General features: G+C 37.2%; 1 protein-coding gene across 1 annotated transcript; it reads right to left on the bottom strand.

Moving 5' to 3' along the window:
* Positions 1–6,278: 6,278 nt before the first annotated feature.
* LOC586646 lies at positions 6,279–16,665 on the bottom strand. The gene is made up of 9 exons (XM_030979007.1): positions 16,372–16,665; positions 14,345–14,548; positions 13,647–13,853; positions 12,318–12,499; positions 11,864–11,981; positions 10,407–10,574; positions 8,727–9,101; positions 7,352–7,456; positions 6,279–6,583 (listed from the first exon to the last, which is right to left on the bottom strand). Exons 1-9 carry the CDS (start codon positions 16,442–16,444, stop codon positions 6,324–6,326), a joined length of 1,692 nt encoding a protein of 563 aa, XP_030834867.1. The 5' UTR covers positions 16,445–16,665; the 3' UTR covers positions 6,279–6,323.
* Between the last annotated feature and the right edge of the window lie 1,714 nt (positions 16,666–18,379).

Genomic DNA, 18,379 nt, shown 5'->3' with positions numbered 1-18,379 from the left:
ACAGAATAAACCAATTAAAGTAATAAACATTCAGATATTGAAGAGTTGAGTTTTATAATAAACATACATTTATGCAATTGGATTTTATAAAGCGTAAATCCAATTAAACATTGCTCAATGCGCTTTTCATGACAAATTAACCCATTGTCGACTGGAACCAGATGACCCCTGTAATAAACCTATGAGAATGACAGAATTCAGTTCTCAACGGGTTAATGACAGTGACAATGAACAGAATAAGGAAAAAATATAATAATAAATATTCAGTTGATGAAGAGGTATGTTTTAAAGTTCTTTTTAAAACAGTCAATTGAGGTGGAAGTGCGGACAAATAAATGAAATGTTAGGTGCGGAAACATAAGGCTCATCATCATACCTGTACATACGGGAGGATCATCCGACCATTGACCCTTCTCACATGTGATTTTCCTAGATCCCACCAAGCTGTAATGATCTTTACATTGGAATGAAACCGTTGCACCGGCTGTAAAGATATATCGGGGCTGCTCTCTTGGACCATCTAGTAACCTCCCGTGCTCTGGGGCGGCAGGGACTTTGCATGCAGCTATAGAAAAACATAATTTCACTTAATAAAATTCTCTTTTGAGTTGTTGCATTCTTTAAGTTGCATGCTTAGGACATGCGTTCAATCACTTTCTAGCAATATCAGATAATTGTAATAACATTACTAGGCCAAGAGCATTAGTTTTAACATGGAAATTTTTGGTAACAAGCTGATTTTTTCAGGATAGGTCCAGGAATATGTCTAGATTAACATACTAAAAGTCCTCATAAATCCTCCTTGAGCGTTTTCCGCAATCCCAGATGGCGTCCAAAATGGCCGCCATGTCCTGAATTTCTTATAGCTTTGGAACTAGATAACCCAAATACAAAATTTAAATGTCTAAATATATGTTTTTTAGCATAAGGAACTCAATAAAATATATGTTGATAAATTCTTAAACACACAAGTAGCTATAAACCACTTTTAGCCCTTTTCGAAATCCAAAATGGCGCCCAAAATTGCAGCCACTTCCTGTATTTCTTCTAACATTGCAACTAGATAACCCAAATTCAAATTTAAATGTCTAAATATATGTTTTTCAGCATAAGGAACTCAACCAAATAGTTATTAACAGATTTTGAAACACACAAGTAGCAGTAAAACCACTTGAGCCCTTCCCGAAATCCAAAATAGCACCCAAAATGGCCATTATTTCCAAATTTATCTCATTGTAAGTAGATACGTAATGAATATAATCAAATGTCTAGACTAGAAAAGCACCATTGAAATACATATCAGTACAAAAATCTTTTAATTAAAAAATACTTCTTATGCATAAAGTACACACACACACACACACCCACATACACATATGGCTGCTTCCATCATCCTCAACGATATCAGACTGACAGTGTGCAACCGTGAAGAGTACTCAACATTAGATCGAACTGAAAATGTAGACACATTAGTACCAAGGTCGCTAAAGCTTTTTATACATAATGACTGTAAGAGGTGCGGTATGGATGTTGCTTTGCTGCAGCACTAGTTGGAAGTAGACTTTTTAACTGAAAGGATGAACTCAGAGAACTGCGACCAATTGCCCGTTTAATTGTATGCAGTGTGACGGTAGTCATCAAGAAGTGTTGGCCCGATAAAGGCTTTCCCGGCTCTTTTTTTTTTTTTTACCTCGTCATGGGTGCTTTCAATGCGAATGTATCAAGCAAGCCATAGTCAAGTTTCTTGTGGACCATATTGAAAGTTTTACGACTGCCCTGACGGTAGATTGCAGAGACCGTATCACACCCTGTCACAGCTTAAAGAAACATCAGGCAATTTCTAGTGTCCCCTATGGCATGCTGAATTTCATGAATGTTGAAGACCGTGACAGGATTCTGCGGCATAGCATGTGCATATCTGTTGAAGTGGTTGCCGGAGCAACTAGCATGACCAGTAAATCTGTGTCCTTACCAACGACAACTACGGGCACTTGTTCTTACTCTGCTACTGCTTGTGCTGTAGAGACAATCAGGTTAGTGGCATCCGCTTCTGTCTGCTTGATACCGGTACGTATTTTGTCACGTTGAGTTTGTATGTCTCATCTTATTGTTGCTGTTGGCAAGGAAAGCTGTTTTGGGTTGTGCTTGTTGGCATATAATATATATTATCATCAAATAAAGAGATACATCGGGGCTATTCGTCTCTGCTCAGCTACCTTTGTCGAAGTTGCACTCCCATATCCATCGAACACCACCGTCAAATGAGCTCCTTAATGCTTAAGGGTGCAGTAGGCGACCACCATCTTAAACAAAGAGACCATTTCTGGCACGTTGGATTGCTTGGAGAACGAATTCAGGGAAAGTGCGTGGGAATATGTTCATAAGCAAAGACCGATTCCATCTCAGTGTTGTTATTCAGGACACATGTTATTCTGTTGAACAGTAGTGTTGGGTTGACTTATGTGCTTTGTCCCCTGATTTTCACTCTCTTACTCTTGGCACCAATGGTCTTCACCTTGTCCTTACGATGTACGTAGTTTGAATTCTGTAAACTTCCTACCATGCATTCGTTTCGGATGCCGCTACTAGGCCGATTTGTACAGGTTAATCACAATTAACAGATAAGCCAGCGACGATGCCAGTTGACAAGGAGACCAGGCAATTAGTTTCGTATCAAGCAAATGGTGATGTGCCTGCAGCCATCCAACAAAGATACATCTTTCTTTATTGTCTCTTGACCTGGTACTTTGCTGTATGTCTTTATGCTGCTCTGGTGTACCAGTGTGTACTCCGGTGAACTGTTCCAGTTCATCACAGGTAGGAACACAGTGAGGAAGTGCATGAACCCACTTTAATAGCCAATGTACTGTCTGTGATTCCACGTCCATGAGTCATTTATCTAGATGTTTTCAACTGCCGCATCAGGAACTTTTCAATGGTCTGATCAGAGAAGTTTCCACCCCAAAATGAATCCACACGGCGGATGGTGAAGTATCCCATTTCTGCGAATTTTGTATATTCATTTCCTGGCATGGTTTGCTCTAGAGCTTCCATCTGTTGTAAAAACAACCTGGCATATTTGAACTAGGGAAGATGTCCTGCAGCATGGAAATGTTGTATCATTTCCCTCACACAGCTGAGATGGAGCTTCCAGTCCCCTGTCATTTCAGCTGGAATGAAACATTGCAGAAGAGACTCAAATGTCGGATTTACTGCAATCAAAGTTTCCCTGTCCTACTCTGTCCTGCTGCCTGTTCAATGAGTTCTGAAATGATCTGACTTCTCAGGTACGGCAGTCACCTTCTTGTCCTGGTTGAGGAGTGCACCATACAGATTCGCTAAGTGGTCCTTATCTATGCTGTCTAAGACGCCAGGTTTACCCATCAACACGCCAATGAGGGCAGCTGAAGTAAGAATGTGAGCACGAAGAGAAGGGGAAATGCATGACCAGATTGCATATGTATGACACACCCTTTGGCGTACACTGTCTCTCATAGCTCTACAAGCATACTTCTGCCCATGACGTGGACTATATGCTGCCGAGATATGACATGGGGAGGTGAAATCCACCAAAACGGACGATTACTTTTCCTAGGTCTTGAGAAGAACCTACAATCTCTGCTGCCTTGATGTACGAGGGCTGGTTAAATGTTACTGCACATATTCTTAAGTTATATGTTTTTCACGTTGTGACTGTGCAAAGTATAGTGCCGTGTAGAATGTACTCGGATTGGAGGGGTCTAAATTTATGATGGGCAGAGTTTCAATTCTCGTACTGGTCACTCTGCATGGCCACTTTCATGAAACCAATCCATGAAGGACAAAGCTCATGTTGCTCAGCTCAAGATGGCTACATGTATATGTTCACGTGAGCCACACTTCCGGTGTTTATACGAAGCCATTCCAACAATTTTGGCGACAGAAATGGCCTGGTCTACTAGCAGAGATGACATAGCATGTGCTATTGAGGTGCATTTCCTGTTTGAAACCTTGTGACTTTTGCCTTTGCGACAGTAATTGGTACTTATGTGTCTCCATTTTCAGTTCCATCTAACGTTGAGTACTCTTCACGGTTTGCACACTGTCAGTCTGATGGAAGCGGCCATATGTATGCATGTGTGTGTGGGTGGGTGTGTATACGTTATGTATAAGAAATATTTAATTATTTAATGAAAGGTTTATTGGTACTGATATGTATTACAGTAGTGCTTTTTTAGTATAGACATTTGATTGTATTCATAATGCACCTACTTTAATACAGTGAGATAAATGCGCAATAATGGCCATTTTGGACGCCATTTTGGATTTCGGAAAGGTCTCAAGTGGTTTTACTGCCACTTGTGTGTTTCAAAATTTATTGATAAGTATTTGGTTGAGTTGCTTATGCTGAAAGACATATTTTGACATTTAAATTTGGTATTTGGGTTATCTAGTTGCACAGTTATAAGAAATACAGGAAATTGCAGCAATTTTGGGCGCCATTTTGGATTTCGGGAAGGGCTAAAGTGGTTTATAGCTACTTGTGTGTTTCTAAATTTATTAACAAGTATTTTATTGACATATATTTAGACATTTAAATTTTGAATTTGGGTTATCTAGTTGCAAAGTTATAAGGAAATCAGGAAATGGCGGCCATTTTGGACGCCATCTTGGATTACGGAAAATGCTCAAGGAGGATATACGAGGACTTTTAGTATGTTATTCTAGACATATTTCTGGAGCTATCCTGAAAAAATCAGCTTGTTACCAAAAATTTCCAGGTTTAAGCCTATTTTGACCTAATGCTCTTGGCCTATACACCATGGGCACAGTCTTAGTTTTATTCCAGGCTTCTTTATGTTTATGGCAATGTCTCAAAACGTCAGATGGAGTCTGTGCAGACTATAGAGTGCCCCTACCCGAATTAATACACATCTGCCCCGTGTACATGTACGTGCGCGTGTGCGTATGCGTGTGTGTGTGTGTGTGTGTGTGTGTTTGTAACCATATACTACACTAGAACTGATTATTTTCCCACTGAAAACATGGCATATGATTATTCACATCTCACTAGTTAAAAATAAAATTTGGGGTAATTTGGTTTGCAGGTTTTGTGGAGGGGAAAGTTAAAGCCTTTTAATTGAACCTTTACCAAATTTAGCGTATGGTGGTGGTGGTGGTGGTAGTGCGGAGTCGCTCATTATCTCGTCCTTACTTATGCTCGGATGTAAACAGTTGTTTGCATTCTTGTTGTTTTTGTTTTTCTTGTTAGTTCCTCTTAGTTCAGCTATTTACCCAAAACAGCTAGAGAGTGAGTTTTTTGTTATCTCTCTCTTTATGTATTTATTTACATTTTCTTTTATTCGAGGGTCGTCATAGTGAGGTAGGGAAGCCATGGGAGTTTTGCTTGAAGGTGAAAGGTTAATTCCATGGGTCTTATGTTTTGTGTTTGTAATGTAAGGTGTTTGTTAGCGTGTGTATGTTCCTGCTCACATCATGTTATAACCTCACTCCATGATTCTTGAGGAAAGCAGTCGTTATAGAGGAATGTCTCTCATAGCTAGGACCGACTGTCACGTTCTGAAAGACTTCAGTAGACATAGTATTTTTTTAGGCAACACGTGAATTGGGTTTAGTGGTATTTGTGTATAATTATGTCAAATTCATTAGATAATCTAGTTTATTCTTGCAGTTGATGAAAATATAATAGGTCCACCACGGCCTTAGAAATCATCACGTTTTATTGTTACGAATGCGTCGTGTGCCTGTAGTTGTAGATTTTGGCTTGGAATCTAAATGTACTTACTTCAATTTCTGACGGTAGGCAGTACCATTTGTTTTGTTTACGATGATAATAATATATCAACAACGAGTCCCTGGTTTACTCAAAATACTTCAAAATACGGGCCAATATATTTTCATTTATGAGACCCAACAGATGTTACATATTGATTCAAATTAGTACATTAAACAAGTAAACATCAGGGTTAGATTAAAAAAAGGATTTAGACTTAAACTGTTAATTTTGCATGTTGTTGATATTTTTTCAATCAGTTTTAGACATTACCAATTTTGCAACTGAACCATTATATAAAGTTCCTGAATCAATTGTTATATAAAGGAATTGATCTATATATAATTGTGTTACACTTTACTGAGAATACGTGTTGGAGGATTTGTACAATCTGAAATTCGTTAAATGAATATGGCACAAATCTTGAATTGGTACTTCAGTCCCCAGAAAAAATTATACTGGCAACAAATGAATACAATTTACGAAAGTGATTGCAAAAAAGTATAATATATTCATTTTTTCTCCCATGAAATTACTCAGCTATTTTACATCAACTGTAAAGATGAGAAGTAGGGGTAAGGGCTAGATGAACATATATTGAAAGCCTTTTACTATTGAGAATCAATGAGGGCGTAGTAAACTGTGTTGGATGCTGTGTAGTTCCATTCCCAGGGGTGGGACATACATCGGAGTAGTCGTCACAACAGTTTCCATTATCAATACACATGCTGTCACAGTAGCAACCATCGGGATGACATGAATACTCGGAGTTCACACAGCAGCTGTTTGAACAGGATCCGTTTCGTGGTGCTGGGGATAAAATTATCAGAATAGTTGGTTTCCTACATAATACATGCAAAAAATGAAACACTGAAAATAAAACATGGGCCTACCATAAAAAGTGTGTATTGTGGTAGTCCAATATCATAAGTTTTAACATTTTAAGCACTATAAAAAAAAATTACACGAAAGAGTCAAAGATGTATATGCATGTACACTTTATACAATTAATCCTATAACCATTGAAATTCCTACTACTTGCTGTGACTAAATATGTGTATGGGTGTGTGTGGTGCGTGGTGTGTCTGCGTGTAATTGGGTTCTTATGAATGTGATTTTACTTCTGGGAACTAACCTTTAGCGTTAGCATATAAACTCCGTGGTTCGGAATCAGTTTAAAGACGAAGACAGACAACCGACCTTACCTCTAGCCTATCTCTTAATCGTTTTTAGACATGTTATATTGATATTTTCTTGTTATATTCATACTATAAAATTTAGTTCATTGTACCTTGAGTGTTCCGAAACAGACATTTATATTGTCACTTACTGCGTTAACCGAGGACACGTTTCTTCGTTCTAAAATGTCTAGATTGTATGTAGCCTGTGGCACATTAAAGAAATACAAAATAAAAATTATCTATGGACAGTTCAGGTTGAGACAATTTTTTTAGACATGTACTGGCAATGATCTGTTAGTAAATGTCCCTGTGTCACAGAACTATTTCATCATATTCAAACCAGCTTGATAAACCTTTTCAACAATAATACCAGATGTAAAATATAAACAAAGCTTACCGCAGTACTCATCAGATGAATCTACGCATTCGCTATATCCATCACATGCGGCAGACCTGTGAATACATTGTCCGTTCGTGCACTGAAACCGACTCCCATCACAATCTAACAAGGCAAAATATTCGAAAGAGATATAACATTTATTAAACATTGTACAGGTCTTAAATAGTTTAGGCTAATTAGTACTTCTTTTAATTTCTAGCTTTTAATCAATATTGGTTTTTATGATGTTATCCTTCGACTTGATGGATCGAATGTTAAGTAGACTTGAATTCGTCACTTAGATGATTTAGGTGATACGTTTCCTCATGTTTTACATATTGAAGAATGTGTTTTCACGATTTAATTTCTTATCAAATGCTTCTCCCATTATGGTCTATCCATATGTCTAGTTTCAACTGTGTAGTATTGATCATTGTGGATCTATGGACGATAAACCTTGGTACAAAACCTCTTTGTACCACTGTTGTGAATTCGGGCCTATAGGTTGCAAAAAAAAGCAGTGAGGTGATTTGTAAAATGCTTTTCCTTGTCTCCACTAAACCTTTATTTACTCAATTAATACTTTTGAATGTATTCGATTTGTATACATTAAGCCATTTTTATGTTTCCTTGTCAGAGATAGATCTTGCCATTATCCCTGAAACGCTATTATTCCATTAACTCATCCACTCCCACCGTCCTCGATCAAATGCATATTTTCACATCCGATATCCAAGAACTTCAGTTTCTCAAAAGACTATTTACTATGCAGGTCCCGAACTATGAAATGCATTGCCACCTAATCTAAATTCTGCATGCGGAACGTTATCAAGAGACAATACAAAGAAAGGCTTTTACAATCTTATTCACATTGAGTCACCTGTTGTTTGTCGTATATTTCAATGTTAATTGTTATATCCCTGTTTTTATTAAATAAATATTATTATTCTGCCTGTATAAACTTTACTTCTCATCTTGCCTTTCTCTCCTTCAATTTACCTTCCTCTCCCCCCCCCCAACCCCCTCCCACTCTCTCTCTCTCTCTCTCTCTCTCTCTTTCTCTCTCTATCTCCCTCTCTCGTTTCTCTCAGACCCAGCTGTTAATGTATTATCTCCCTCTTGTTGTTGTACATGCAACAGTATACAATGCAATTTATACATCACAATGGGGTCGAATTCACAAGATCTTTAAATAGATTTTTAATCTGATCCCTCTCAATTTGTGTTACTTGTGCTGTCAACTACTGAGTTAACTATGTCCATCTTTTTATACTTGACATACGTGTATGCGTTAATACGCAATTTTATGTATCTGTTTTTATATATTGAGTGAATAAATGATTTTAATTGAATTGAATTAATATTTAATAAAAGCATAGTCCCTGTTTCTCACCTCCAAATGAAGTAGACACTATCCAGATGGAGAAACCCCGGTCAGTACCAAACGCATCGGTGGAGAACTGCAGCCATATATTAGGATGGATTGACCAATAGTGATCCGGCAAATCATCAGTAGAGTTATACGTCAAGTAGAATATCTGCGTACTCTCTTCAAATACTTCTGAGATCCCCGTGTTAATGCGAACGTAATCACGGATTGAGTGCAGTCTCACATTCCAGAATGTCATGACGAACTGGCGCCCGTGGACACTTTTGACATGCCACAGAAGGTTCTCGAGATTATTGTAGTTATTAGGGTAGTTAGGAGAAGAAACACGTATGAGTTCACCCCCTCGCATATTGTAAGTTGTATTCGATGGAAACACGTCTGAAAGTGTAATGAAATAGGTACACTAAAAAAATACTGGTAAAATTGTTACGTATTAAAACTGGTTGTTAAAACAAATAACCTACTGTTGTGTAAAGTGCCGTGATTTAGTAATAATGTGGTCGGTTAAAGCTAGTTTCAGTTGGTTGGTTAAACAATTAACCAACATTTGGGTAAAATGCCGTGGTTTGGTGCGCTTAGTTAATCAAAATATAGAATTCCTGCCATTCGACGGTTGGTTAAAAGTTATGATCATGTGACATGAAAAGTGCCAATAGACAACGAGAACCACGCGTCGCAGTTTGCAACGAATTTCATCAGTAGAATGGTATAGTAAATATTCGTTTAGCTTACCTTCAAACACCTTAACTATTCCTTCGAACTCCCAAGATAAACATCTTTTTGACTACTGACTCCATTATGACATCCCGGGATGAAATTTGTTGCAAACTGCGACGCGTGGTTCTTGTTGTCCATTGGCTCATTTATTTTCACATGATCATTACTTTTAACCAACCATTGAACGGCGGAAATCCTATATTTTGATTAACCAAGTGCACCACACCACGGCATTTTAACTAAATGCCTGTTAATTTGTTTTTTAACCAACCAACTGAAACTAGTTTTAACCAACCACATTTTCACCAAACCACGGCATTTAACACAACCCTTGGTTATTTTTTTTAACCAACAGGTTTTAATACATATACGTTAGGCTTGCGGTTGCACCATGCGGGAGAGAGGGAGGATTGTAAAAGTTTGAATACGTAAACATTTTACCAGTGCTTTATAGTGCAGGAAGGGATATTAAGACTTGGAGTGGAATGACAGTACAGGAGTGTTCTAAGGTGGCAGAAAACAAAGATGTTTTGGAAAATGTTGCAATCGATCTCCGAGCTGGGAGAAGTTAACCTGATAGATAGATAATAAAATGTCATGTAGCATCTGTCTTTTGTTGTTTGATGTCATTAAATAATACCTCTCTTATCATTCTATGTCCTAGCTTGTCTGCACATTTTCTTCTCGCATTAGTTCCTCCCTGCAAAATGGTATTTACCAAGTTATTATTCCACCTAGTTCCATTCCCATATGCCCAAACCAATACTAAAGGGTTCATGCTATGTGAATTGTAATCTCCAAATGCTGTGGTGCATTTGATGCGCCAGAGATTCCTTTTGATGATCTGGCACTATATTAACTGTATATATAGCATAAACATAACTAATCAAATTTGGAATAGGTAGTATAGTTTCTCCTGGCACTAGGTAGTAGATGAATGCAAGAATGAAGGAAGGATATACATACCTATACCGCCATCTATGCTAGGACACACGTCTTCGTAGTCATCGCAACAGTTGTCATTCCACTCGCACCAGCTATCACAGTAGCAACCCTCAGGGTTACAAGAATACTCAGAGCTCGTACAACAGCTGTTTAAACACGATCCGTTATTCTTTGGTGGTTCAGTAGATTCTGAAGAAAAAGCAAAACAACAACCCCATGACCCATATTCTGAAGTCTGATTTAACTATGAATCTAGGTTTAAGTCTAGTCTAAGTCTCGCCTAACTCTTAAATTAAACCTAGGTTCAAGTCAGGTCCAGGTCTATTAAACTTTGTACATATATATGTAGTTTAAGTCTGGTTAAGTCTTCTCCGCACAGAATTTGTTTATATGCGCTTTTGTATAAAAAATATAACATGGAAAGAACACACAAACTTTGTTTAGTTTAGCGATGCTAGTCGTGATAAAAAAAATAGTAAAACCTGACGAGAAACGTCTATTTAAAGTAATTTCGATTCTTAAATGCCATCTTTCATGTTACAAATCCTAAACTGCATGTAAAGTGAATGATAGAGTGCGCATACATGGTCAAAACTACACCGCCGCATTTTCTTGTGAAAATAACACAGTCCTTACTCGGATTTTGATGAGATTTCAGGCACACTTATTTTTTAGAATATAAGAATCGAGATCAAGCAGTAGTGTAATACGACAGAAAAATATTGTCACTTTCAAGTAAAATGATAGATGTGCAGAAATAAGGCTCCACATCGTTCCTGTACATACGGGTGGATCATCCGACCATTGACCCTTTTCACATGTTATTTCCCTAGATCCCACCAAGCTGTAGTCTTCTTCACATTCAGCAGCTATAACACGGTATGGTATGGTATGGTATGTATTCTCCAAATCATTTTTGTTTATAATTTCTTTTTAAATACCAAAAAAATGAAAAGTACATAATTATACAAATCAAGAATATAGTGAATGGCTAAACAACCCACTCAGCTTTGTCAATATGAAAATTGAATAAAAAGTAAACTAACAATAAAAACAAAATACAGCAATACGGTGAAGTGAAGGACAGCATTTTAATCAATTATGTCTCTTAATTTAATTAATTAAAAGCTCCAGTGTGGGTATATGTGCGTTTGTACGTGCGTGTATGTATGTGTGTGTGTGTGTGAGAGAGAGAGAGAGAGAAAGCGCGCACATGTATAAATTTTATTCTGTATCTTATTTTTAAAATCCTTAATTAATGTATTGAAATGTGTCTTTTATTTTTGTCTACTCGCTCTAATTATTGAATTTTATTATGTATTAATTGACTAAAAAGTGTCGGTGCTTAAAATTCACCTCCTTATTTCTGTTTCTGTTAAATAATTTGTTATAATTCACATATTCAATTGGAATATAATTTATGTTGAATGGAATCAAATACAAAAATCGCGGGGAAAAAATATGAAAGGTTAGCATACCTTTAAACAGCATATGTACGCTGTGAGATGATGACGACCCACTGCATGTATACATGCCAGAGATATCAGTAGACATTGGACTCAGCTCTATTTTATGAGTATTCAACCTGTGCCATTGCTGAAAGGTAATAGGGAGATATGATCAACTGACATACGTATACTCAACTCACATGAATTAAGGCGCCGAATTTAGAACAGGATCCATGTTAATCTTCACAAATGGGTAGATTGTATTTGCCTTTTCTTGTTATTCCCTCTCCGTTTAAACTTTGGTATATCTAATAGATCGACAGCCCACAATAAGACCGAGAATGTAGGTCTTGTATGCTGTCGGTCTGTGGCCTTAGTATACTTTTCTGAAGTCACTAATGGTGGTGTTTCGTTGTCTGATCCCCAAGCCTAATGTTAACCATGTTGCTAACCCTGAAAGCGCTTATATGAGAAATGAATTTACCGGTAACTCTCCGTCATTCACGAGAGGGGTTGTCAGCCGAGGAGGTCTTAAGCTTAGACTTGTGAGTCTGCAGAGTACATTAAGATTCAAAGGATTTCCACGATGCACGTGAACCACGACTGTCCCATTACTAGCAACCTCATGCGATGCGCCGTAGAATAAGACTTGTGTTTGTACAGGTTCTACGAAGAAACAACATTGAATCATTGATTATTAATCGAGCAATTGGTACATTCTTATTCTTCTGCAACATAAATGAACATAGGCCCACCGCTTTAGTGCAACAGTGATCAAAATGGTCCGTAGTTATGCAGTAAGATCCCCTTGTTAGATCCGACTTTAGACCTTAAGTCACATTTAAAAGGATAACTAAGACATCACACTAACTTCGATTGTTTTCTCTCACTCTCTCTCTCCCCCTTCCTTTCTCTTTCTCCCTCTTTCTCTTTCTCACACATACACATTCAGTTAGTCTCTATACCTCTCTGAGTCCTTCAATCAGCACAGCCTATATCTCCCCCTTCCCCTCTCCATAAACTATCTTTAATACTCTCTCTTTCTCACCCTATATCTCCCCCTTTCCCTCTCCATAAACTATCTTTAATACTCTCTCTTTCTCACATTCTATTTTTTTCTCGCTCTCTCATGTTCTCACCCCAGGAGGTGGTTTGACCAAGTGGCGGATCAGGATTTTTCAAAAAATCGCGCCGTTTTACTGTAATTTTTTGTCTCTCTTTTTTCCCCTCCCCCCCCCCCTTTTTTTTTACTGGCCGCCCAAGGGGAGAGGGGGTTTAAACCGCCGAACCCCCCCCCCCACCTTAGAACCCTGCACCCATTCTCCTCTTCTTCTTGCTTGCCTTTCATAATACCCGTTACACACTCGAGGCATCATGCTAATCAATCCACGATAAATTAAAGCAAAGTTTCCACTACTAATTTTACATTCATCTTGTGTAGGGTGTCATTATCATTTGATGCGTCAGGTCTAAGACTGCGCCAGTCGCTGACGCAGCCCCATGTCTGATGTCTCGCGCCCGCAACTGGCAGATGAACCGGAAGCTGTAAAATTGCATTAAGGGTAAAACCAAATAGATAAGACCCTTTTTATTTTCTAAGAGGGCTTGAAGTTTGTTACTGCAAGGTCTTCATAGAAGAAACAAATATGTTTAATGACTATTTATTGTCAGACTTCAAAGACAGGGAACTAACGCTGTTTGTTGAATATTACGCCTTGCTGATATCCAAGAAACAAAGACGCGATTTTTGTTTCATCCTTATATTCTTTCCTTATTTGCTCAAAATCTTCGGTTGAAGCGCGTTGATACTCACGGCATATTGGTTCTTCCCCGGTCCACTGTCCTCCTTGACAAGTTCGTCTTTGATCGCCAATCAGTCTATGCTTTCCAGGGTCTCTACATCTAGCAACTATCTGGGTGCCATTGGGCAAGGCGGGACGGTTATAGTAGCTAGTCATTCTTTTATCATTCACAAACTGGCGAACCTGTCCTATGTTCCTTGGTACCGAACAAGGTTTTTCTGGAGCAGGACGCCACAAAATACAAACAATATTGAAATTAGTCGAAGGGCCTTAAACATTTTGCTCTAAATTGTTTTTCTTTCTTTTTGTTATTGTTAAAAGTTTGAGGAATGCAAGTAAATGTTATTGTTTGCAATAGTTTATGAAATATATACTCGCAGTTCAGCTGAGGGGATATTTTTTATCCTTGTGTTGGGTGAAAATGTTCCAAAATTCATCTCCTTAGAGCCGAGAGTTAGAAATGATAGGTGAGATAACTTTGTAAGATATCCTTTTCATAAATCAATAAGATTTGGATGAAGACTTTAATTAAATTCACTCTAATTTTCCTTTGAAATGCTCTCGAAATCTAAGGAAAAAAGACGCTATTAAACCTGATTAAGCCTCACCCTACCCTGCCCCCCCCCCCCAAACACACACACACACCGTTTACTAACATTCGATATCAGTCATGGAATTCCAAAGTAAAAGAAAAGAAGAAAAAAATTACCACATCGAGGCCAGGGAGGGATCCATGTTCCATTAGAGCATTGTGACGTCACAAATTGTTGTGCGACAGCACCCGAATCGCATCTTACTGAGACTTGAACCCTAGACCCACTAGGAATACCCGCCGACGAGGTGTTACCGCCACTGCCTATGACCGTGTAGCGCCCCAAACGGTCGGTTTCAGGCATGCATGGCGATGAACCAACTAGGAAGGATATAAAATAGACACATTTATTAACAAACTTAATTCCTCCAAAAAAAATATAGGGCCATGTATGTCGAGGAAGTTCCGCTTTACCATATGTCATGGCGTGTTCATACATAAATTTATCACATAGAATTGTTGCCAAGTCTTGGTGTGGTATGAAATAAAACACAGATTGTGTTGGATCACATACCTGAAATCACACTTGTACGGCATCATGCACACACACACACACACACACACACACGCACCCGCAAACACAGGCACATACATTTATTTTTTTTTTATTTTTTTTTATTGACTCAAAACAATACAAATTAATGTTATAAATAAGTTGTTTTTCCTTGACATAATTTAAAACATTTTCATTACATAGATTGTACAATTGATGAAAACAAAAATGAAATCAGTTGTAACATAAAACAAATAACCCCTTCTAACCAAACACACTACTCCCCCCCCCCCCCCCCTTACCACCATGCGACACACACACCACCCGTCCACACTTCCGCCACACACGGTTCCTAGCCTCCTCATAATACCACACCCACATACACATACCTCACACCCACACCCCCGTCACACACGCGCCTACCTTACACACCCTCACACACACACGCACACACACACACACACACACACACACGCACACGATCTACGTACTCAAGAATAATAAGAGCATTCATCATATGAAAAGCTTGATTTCAAAAGGAGCTAAATCCATATTTTATAAAAATTGATTTTTTTTTTTTTTTTTTTTTTTTTTTTTTTTTGTCTTAAAATAATGATTTCTTACATGGGGACAAAATGCACGATATCACATTCTAAAATTTCACCGGGAAGTATGAAAAAATGTAGGTACAGATTCATGTTTGATTCCAAAAGGAGATCAATCCAATTTGGTTTCATTCCAAAAAGGAGCTAATTCCACTTTGGGTACTTCTGAGTAAATCCCCTTTTTTATTTCTCCACTTTTCCTCCAGCCATGTACCTTCATGATGTAATATATATTAAAGTTGCCGCCATGGACCAATAATATATGATAAGTAAAAATATCTACTATTTATTTCTATTTTTACCATTTTTTAAAGATTTTGTGGATTTAGCTCCTTTTGGAATGAAACATGGATTTAGCTCCTTTTGGAATGAAACTGTGATATGTTGTTTACTTTCTTTTCAATTTTTTTTTTTTATTTGTGCTTTCACTATAATTATTTAAAAGGAAAGGTTTTCTGATAAATTTGAATAAAATTTCAGTGACTTTATTGAAAAAATATGAATTTGTTTAGGTACAATAACATGTTTTATTCCAAAAGGAGCTAAATCCACACAAAAAAAATCAAACAAATTTCGTAAAGATCTGAAAAATGGTAGATTTTTTCTAATCATATCTTATTGGTCCAGGGTGACACCTTTAACATATATAACAACAGGAAGATACATGGCTAAAGGGAAAGTGGAGAAATAAAAAAGGTGATTTACTCAGAAGTACCCAAAGTGGATTTAGCTCCTTTTGGAATGAAACCAAATTGGATTTATCTCCTGTTGGAATGATTGTGTACCTACATTTCAAGATCGTAGAGAAGGCCCCATGGTCTAGCAGAGGCAGATACCATAATCATCATCATCATCATCTTCTAGTGTGCTTTCTTCCCCCACATGAACATTTAATTTAATGAAATATCTTGGATTGTGTTTTTGTTATTAGCTTGTTCAGCTATTATTTTATTAAAATGTCGGATGATCTCATGTGCACACCCTGAAAGTATTGCATGAAAATTCACTTCTTTAAAACAGATAAAACAGATAAAACTTCTACTTACCGCAAACTGAAGTTAGGAATAGTTGAACATAGATCAACATTCGGACAATGTCTTCAAATCGCTTTCCTTCCATCGTGGCCAACTGGTTTGACTGCTTCGAGGTAAATTGTGAGATTATATCTTTTGTTAGTGAGACCTACTTGATGGCATCGTGCTTATCAACGTATTATGTTTATTTATGTTGTGTTTCATTTCAGGATGCCATTGGCATGGAACTTTTTTGAGGTTCCGGTTCACTTTCCGATTCTTTGAGGAAGCGAAATGAAAAAGTGATTAACCCTGAAACCTTTCACCACCTCCATGACGCAATAATGTAGTTTTTTTAACGCGTGAACCGTCCTATATTTTCATGCCTTCCTATGTTATGGTCTACAAACACAGACCCTGTATTTGACACTCTATTACAATCATTAATGTGTCTTGAGTGAGGCCTATTTTTAATTCATTGATACACGTCTGTAAAGATTACAATACACACACACTATAGGATATACTAAGGTGCTTTGGGGGCTAAAGCTCCCCTCACGTGCGGACCCCCCCCCCCCCCCCCCCGAAAAAAAAAGGAAAAAAAAAAGAAGAAAGAAAGAAGAAAAATAACGATGAATGCTGAACAAGAATCAGTAGATAATTCGTATCTCGGTAATCCTGACTTTACTTGAAACAAAGCATCAAATGATGATCAGGTACCCTAATGTCAGAATAAATAGGTAAATAAAGAAGAATTGATATTAACTGAATGGAGCTTTACTCCTAAGCTCGCGTGTCTTTTTTTTTTTACCGTGAGGTGATTTTTTTTTTCTAGAATGCCGACCAGCTAAGTTTAATTTAGTCCCTAGTAGCATGATTAGAACGTATTCTATTTTCTTTAAATACTGTTGAATGCTTTCAATAGACTTGAATGTGAAAGACCTTTTGTAGTCCCTCATGTGAATTGGAAGGCGATTTTATATGTGATTTAATTTGATTCGTTTTATACTGGTGCGTTGATTTAAACAAAAAGCATACACTCAAAAAAGTGGCGAAAGGCTGAATCAAAATGAATTTTCAAAAGATTAAAACATTAAATATAATACATTAAAAGTTTGATAGACAAAATACAGTAATTTGCAATTCATTAAAAACAAAGCAAACAAATTGTCAACAAGAACATGGAATAAGACAGGGATATAAAAAAAAGCTAGACGAGATAAATCTTGAGATAGAAGAGGGAGAAATATATTTCGTGATAAACTTTCCGAACTTGGTCATAAACGAACAAGCAAGCTCTTCCTATCTTGCTAGCCTATTGTTCATTATATTTCTTTATGGACAAGTAATACTGCATTACTGCATGTGTACTTCACATGTCCATTGATAAGGCCCAAAAAATATAATTTGGTTGTCCTCGATTGTTTTTTTTAATATTTTTTATAATTTCATACTATGTGTGTCTTTTTGGGCATTCCCCCCCCCCCCCATTTCGATTTTTTTTTTTTTTTAAATAAATATTTGTCCATAGAAAAATTAAAAAATCATTGAGATGTCAAGCATTTAAACGAACAAATTCAATTAAACACTTTAATATGGTAAAAGAATATTTAAAATTTCAATGAATATCAAGACCAACACAGAAAGTATGTTTTGCTTTAAAATACAGCACCTTTTAAATCCCCACTGTACTACTTAAGCTACTCGCGCCCTCTATATAGCAAACAATGCCCAATGCTTATTTGATGAGATAACCACCTGTCCAGTGACCTTCCAGGGTGGTGTAATCCCTCCTGTAAACTAAGACAGATGGGCTTTAAAATGAGTTTATGAATGCTCAGAACCTAATTTGAATGAACGGCATTTTGACATAGAAAAATAAAAAGGGCAACTTTATAAATACAGAATTGCGTAGTGAAAAGACGAAACTGGCAACGGGACGTATTTTGATCCTTGCAAATTGCATAAAAAAAAAGAATAAATAAATAAGTAAAATAAAATAAAATAAAATAAATAAATAAATTTAAAAATAAGAGAAGAA

Source organism: Strongylocentrotus purpuratus, unplaced genomic scaffold, assembly GCF_000002235.5.
Source record: "Strongylocentrotus purpuratus isolate Spur 01 unplaced genomic scaffold, Spur_5.0 spur5_scaffold_1, whole genome shotgun sequence".
Taxonomy (NCBI): domain Eukaryota; kingdom Metazoa; phylum Echinodermata; class Echinoidea; order Camarodonta; family Strongylocentrotidae; genus Strongylocentrotus; species Strongylocentrotus purpuratus.
The sequence above is the reverse complement of the archived record's forward strand: the minus strand, read 5'-3'. Positions and strand labels throughout refer to the sequence as shown.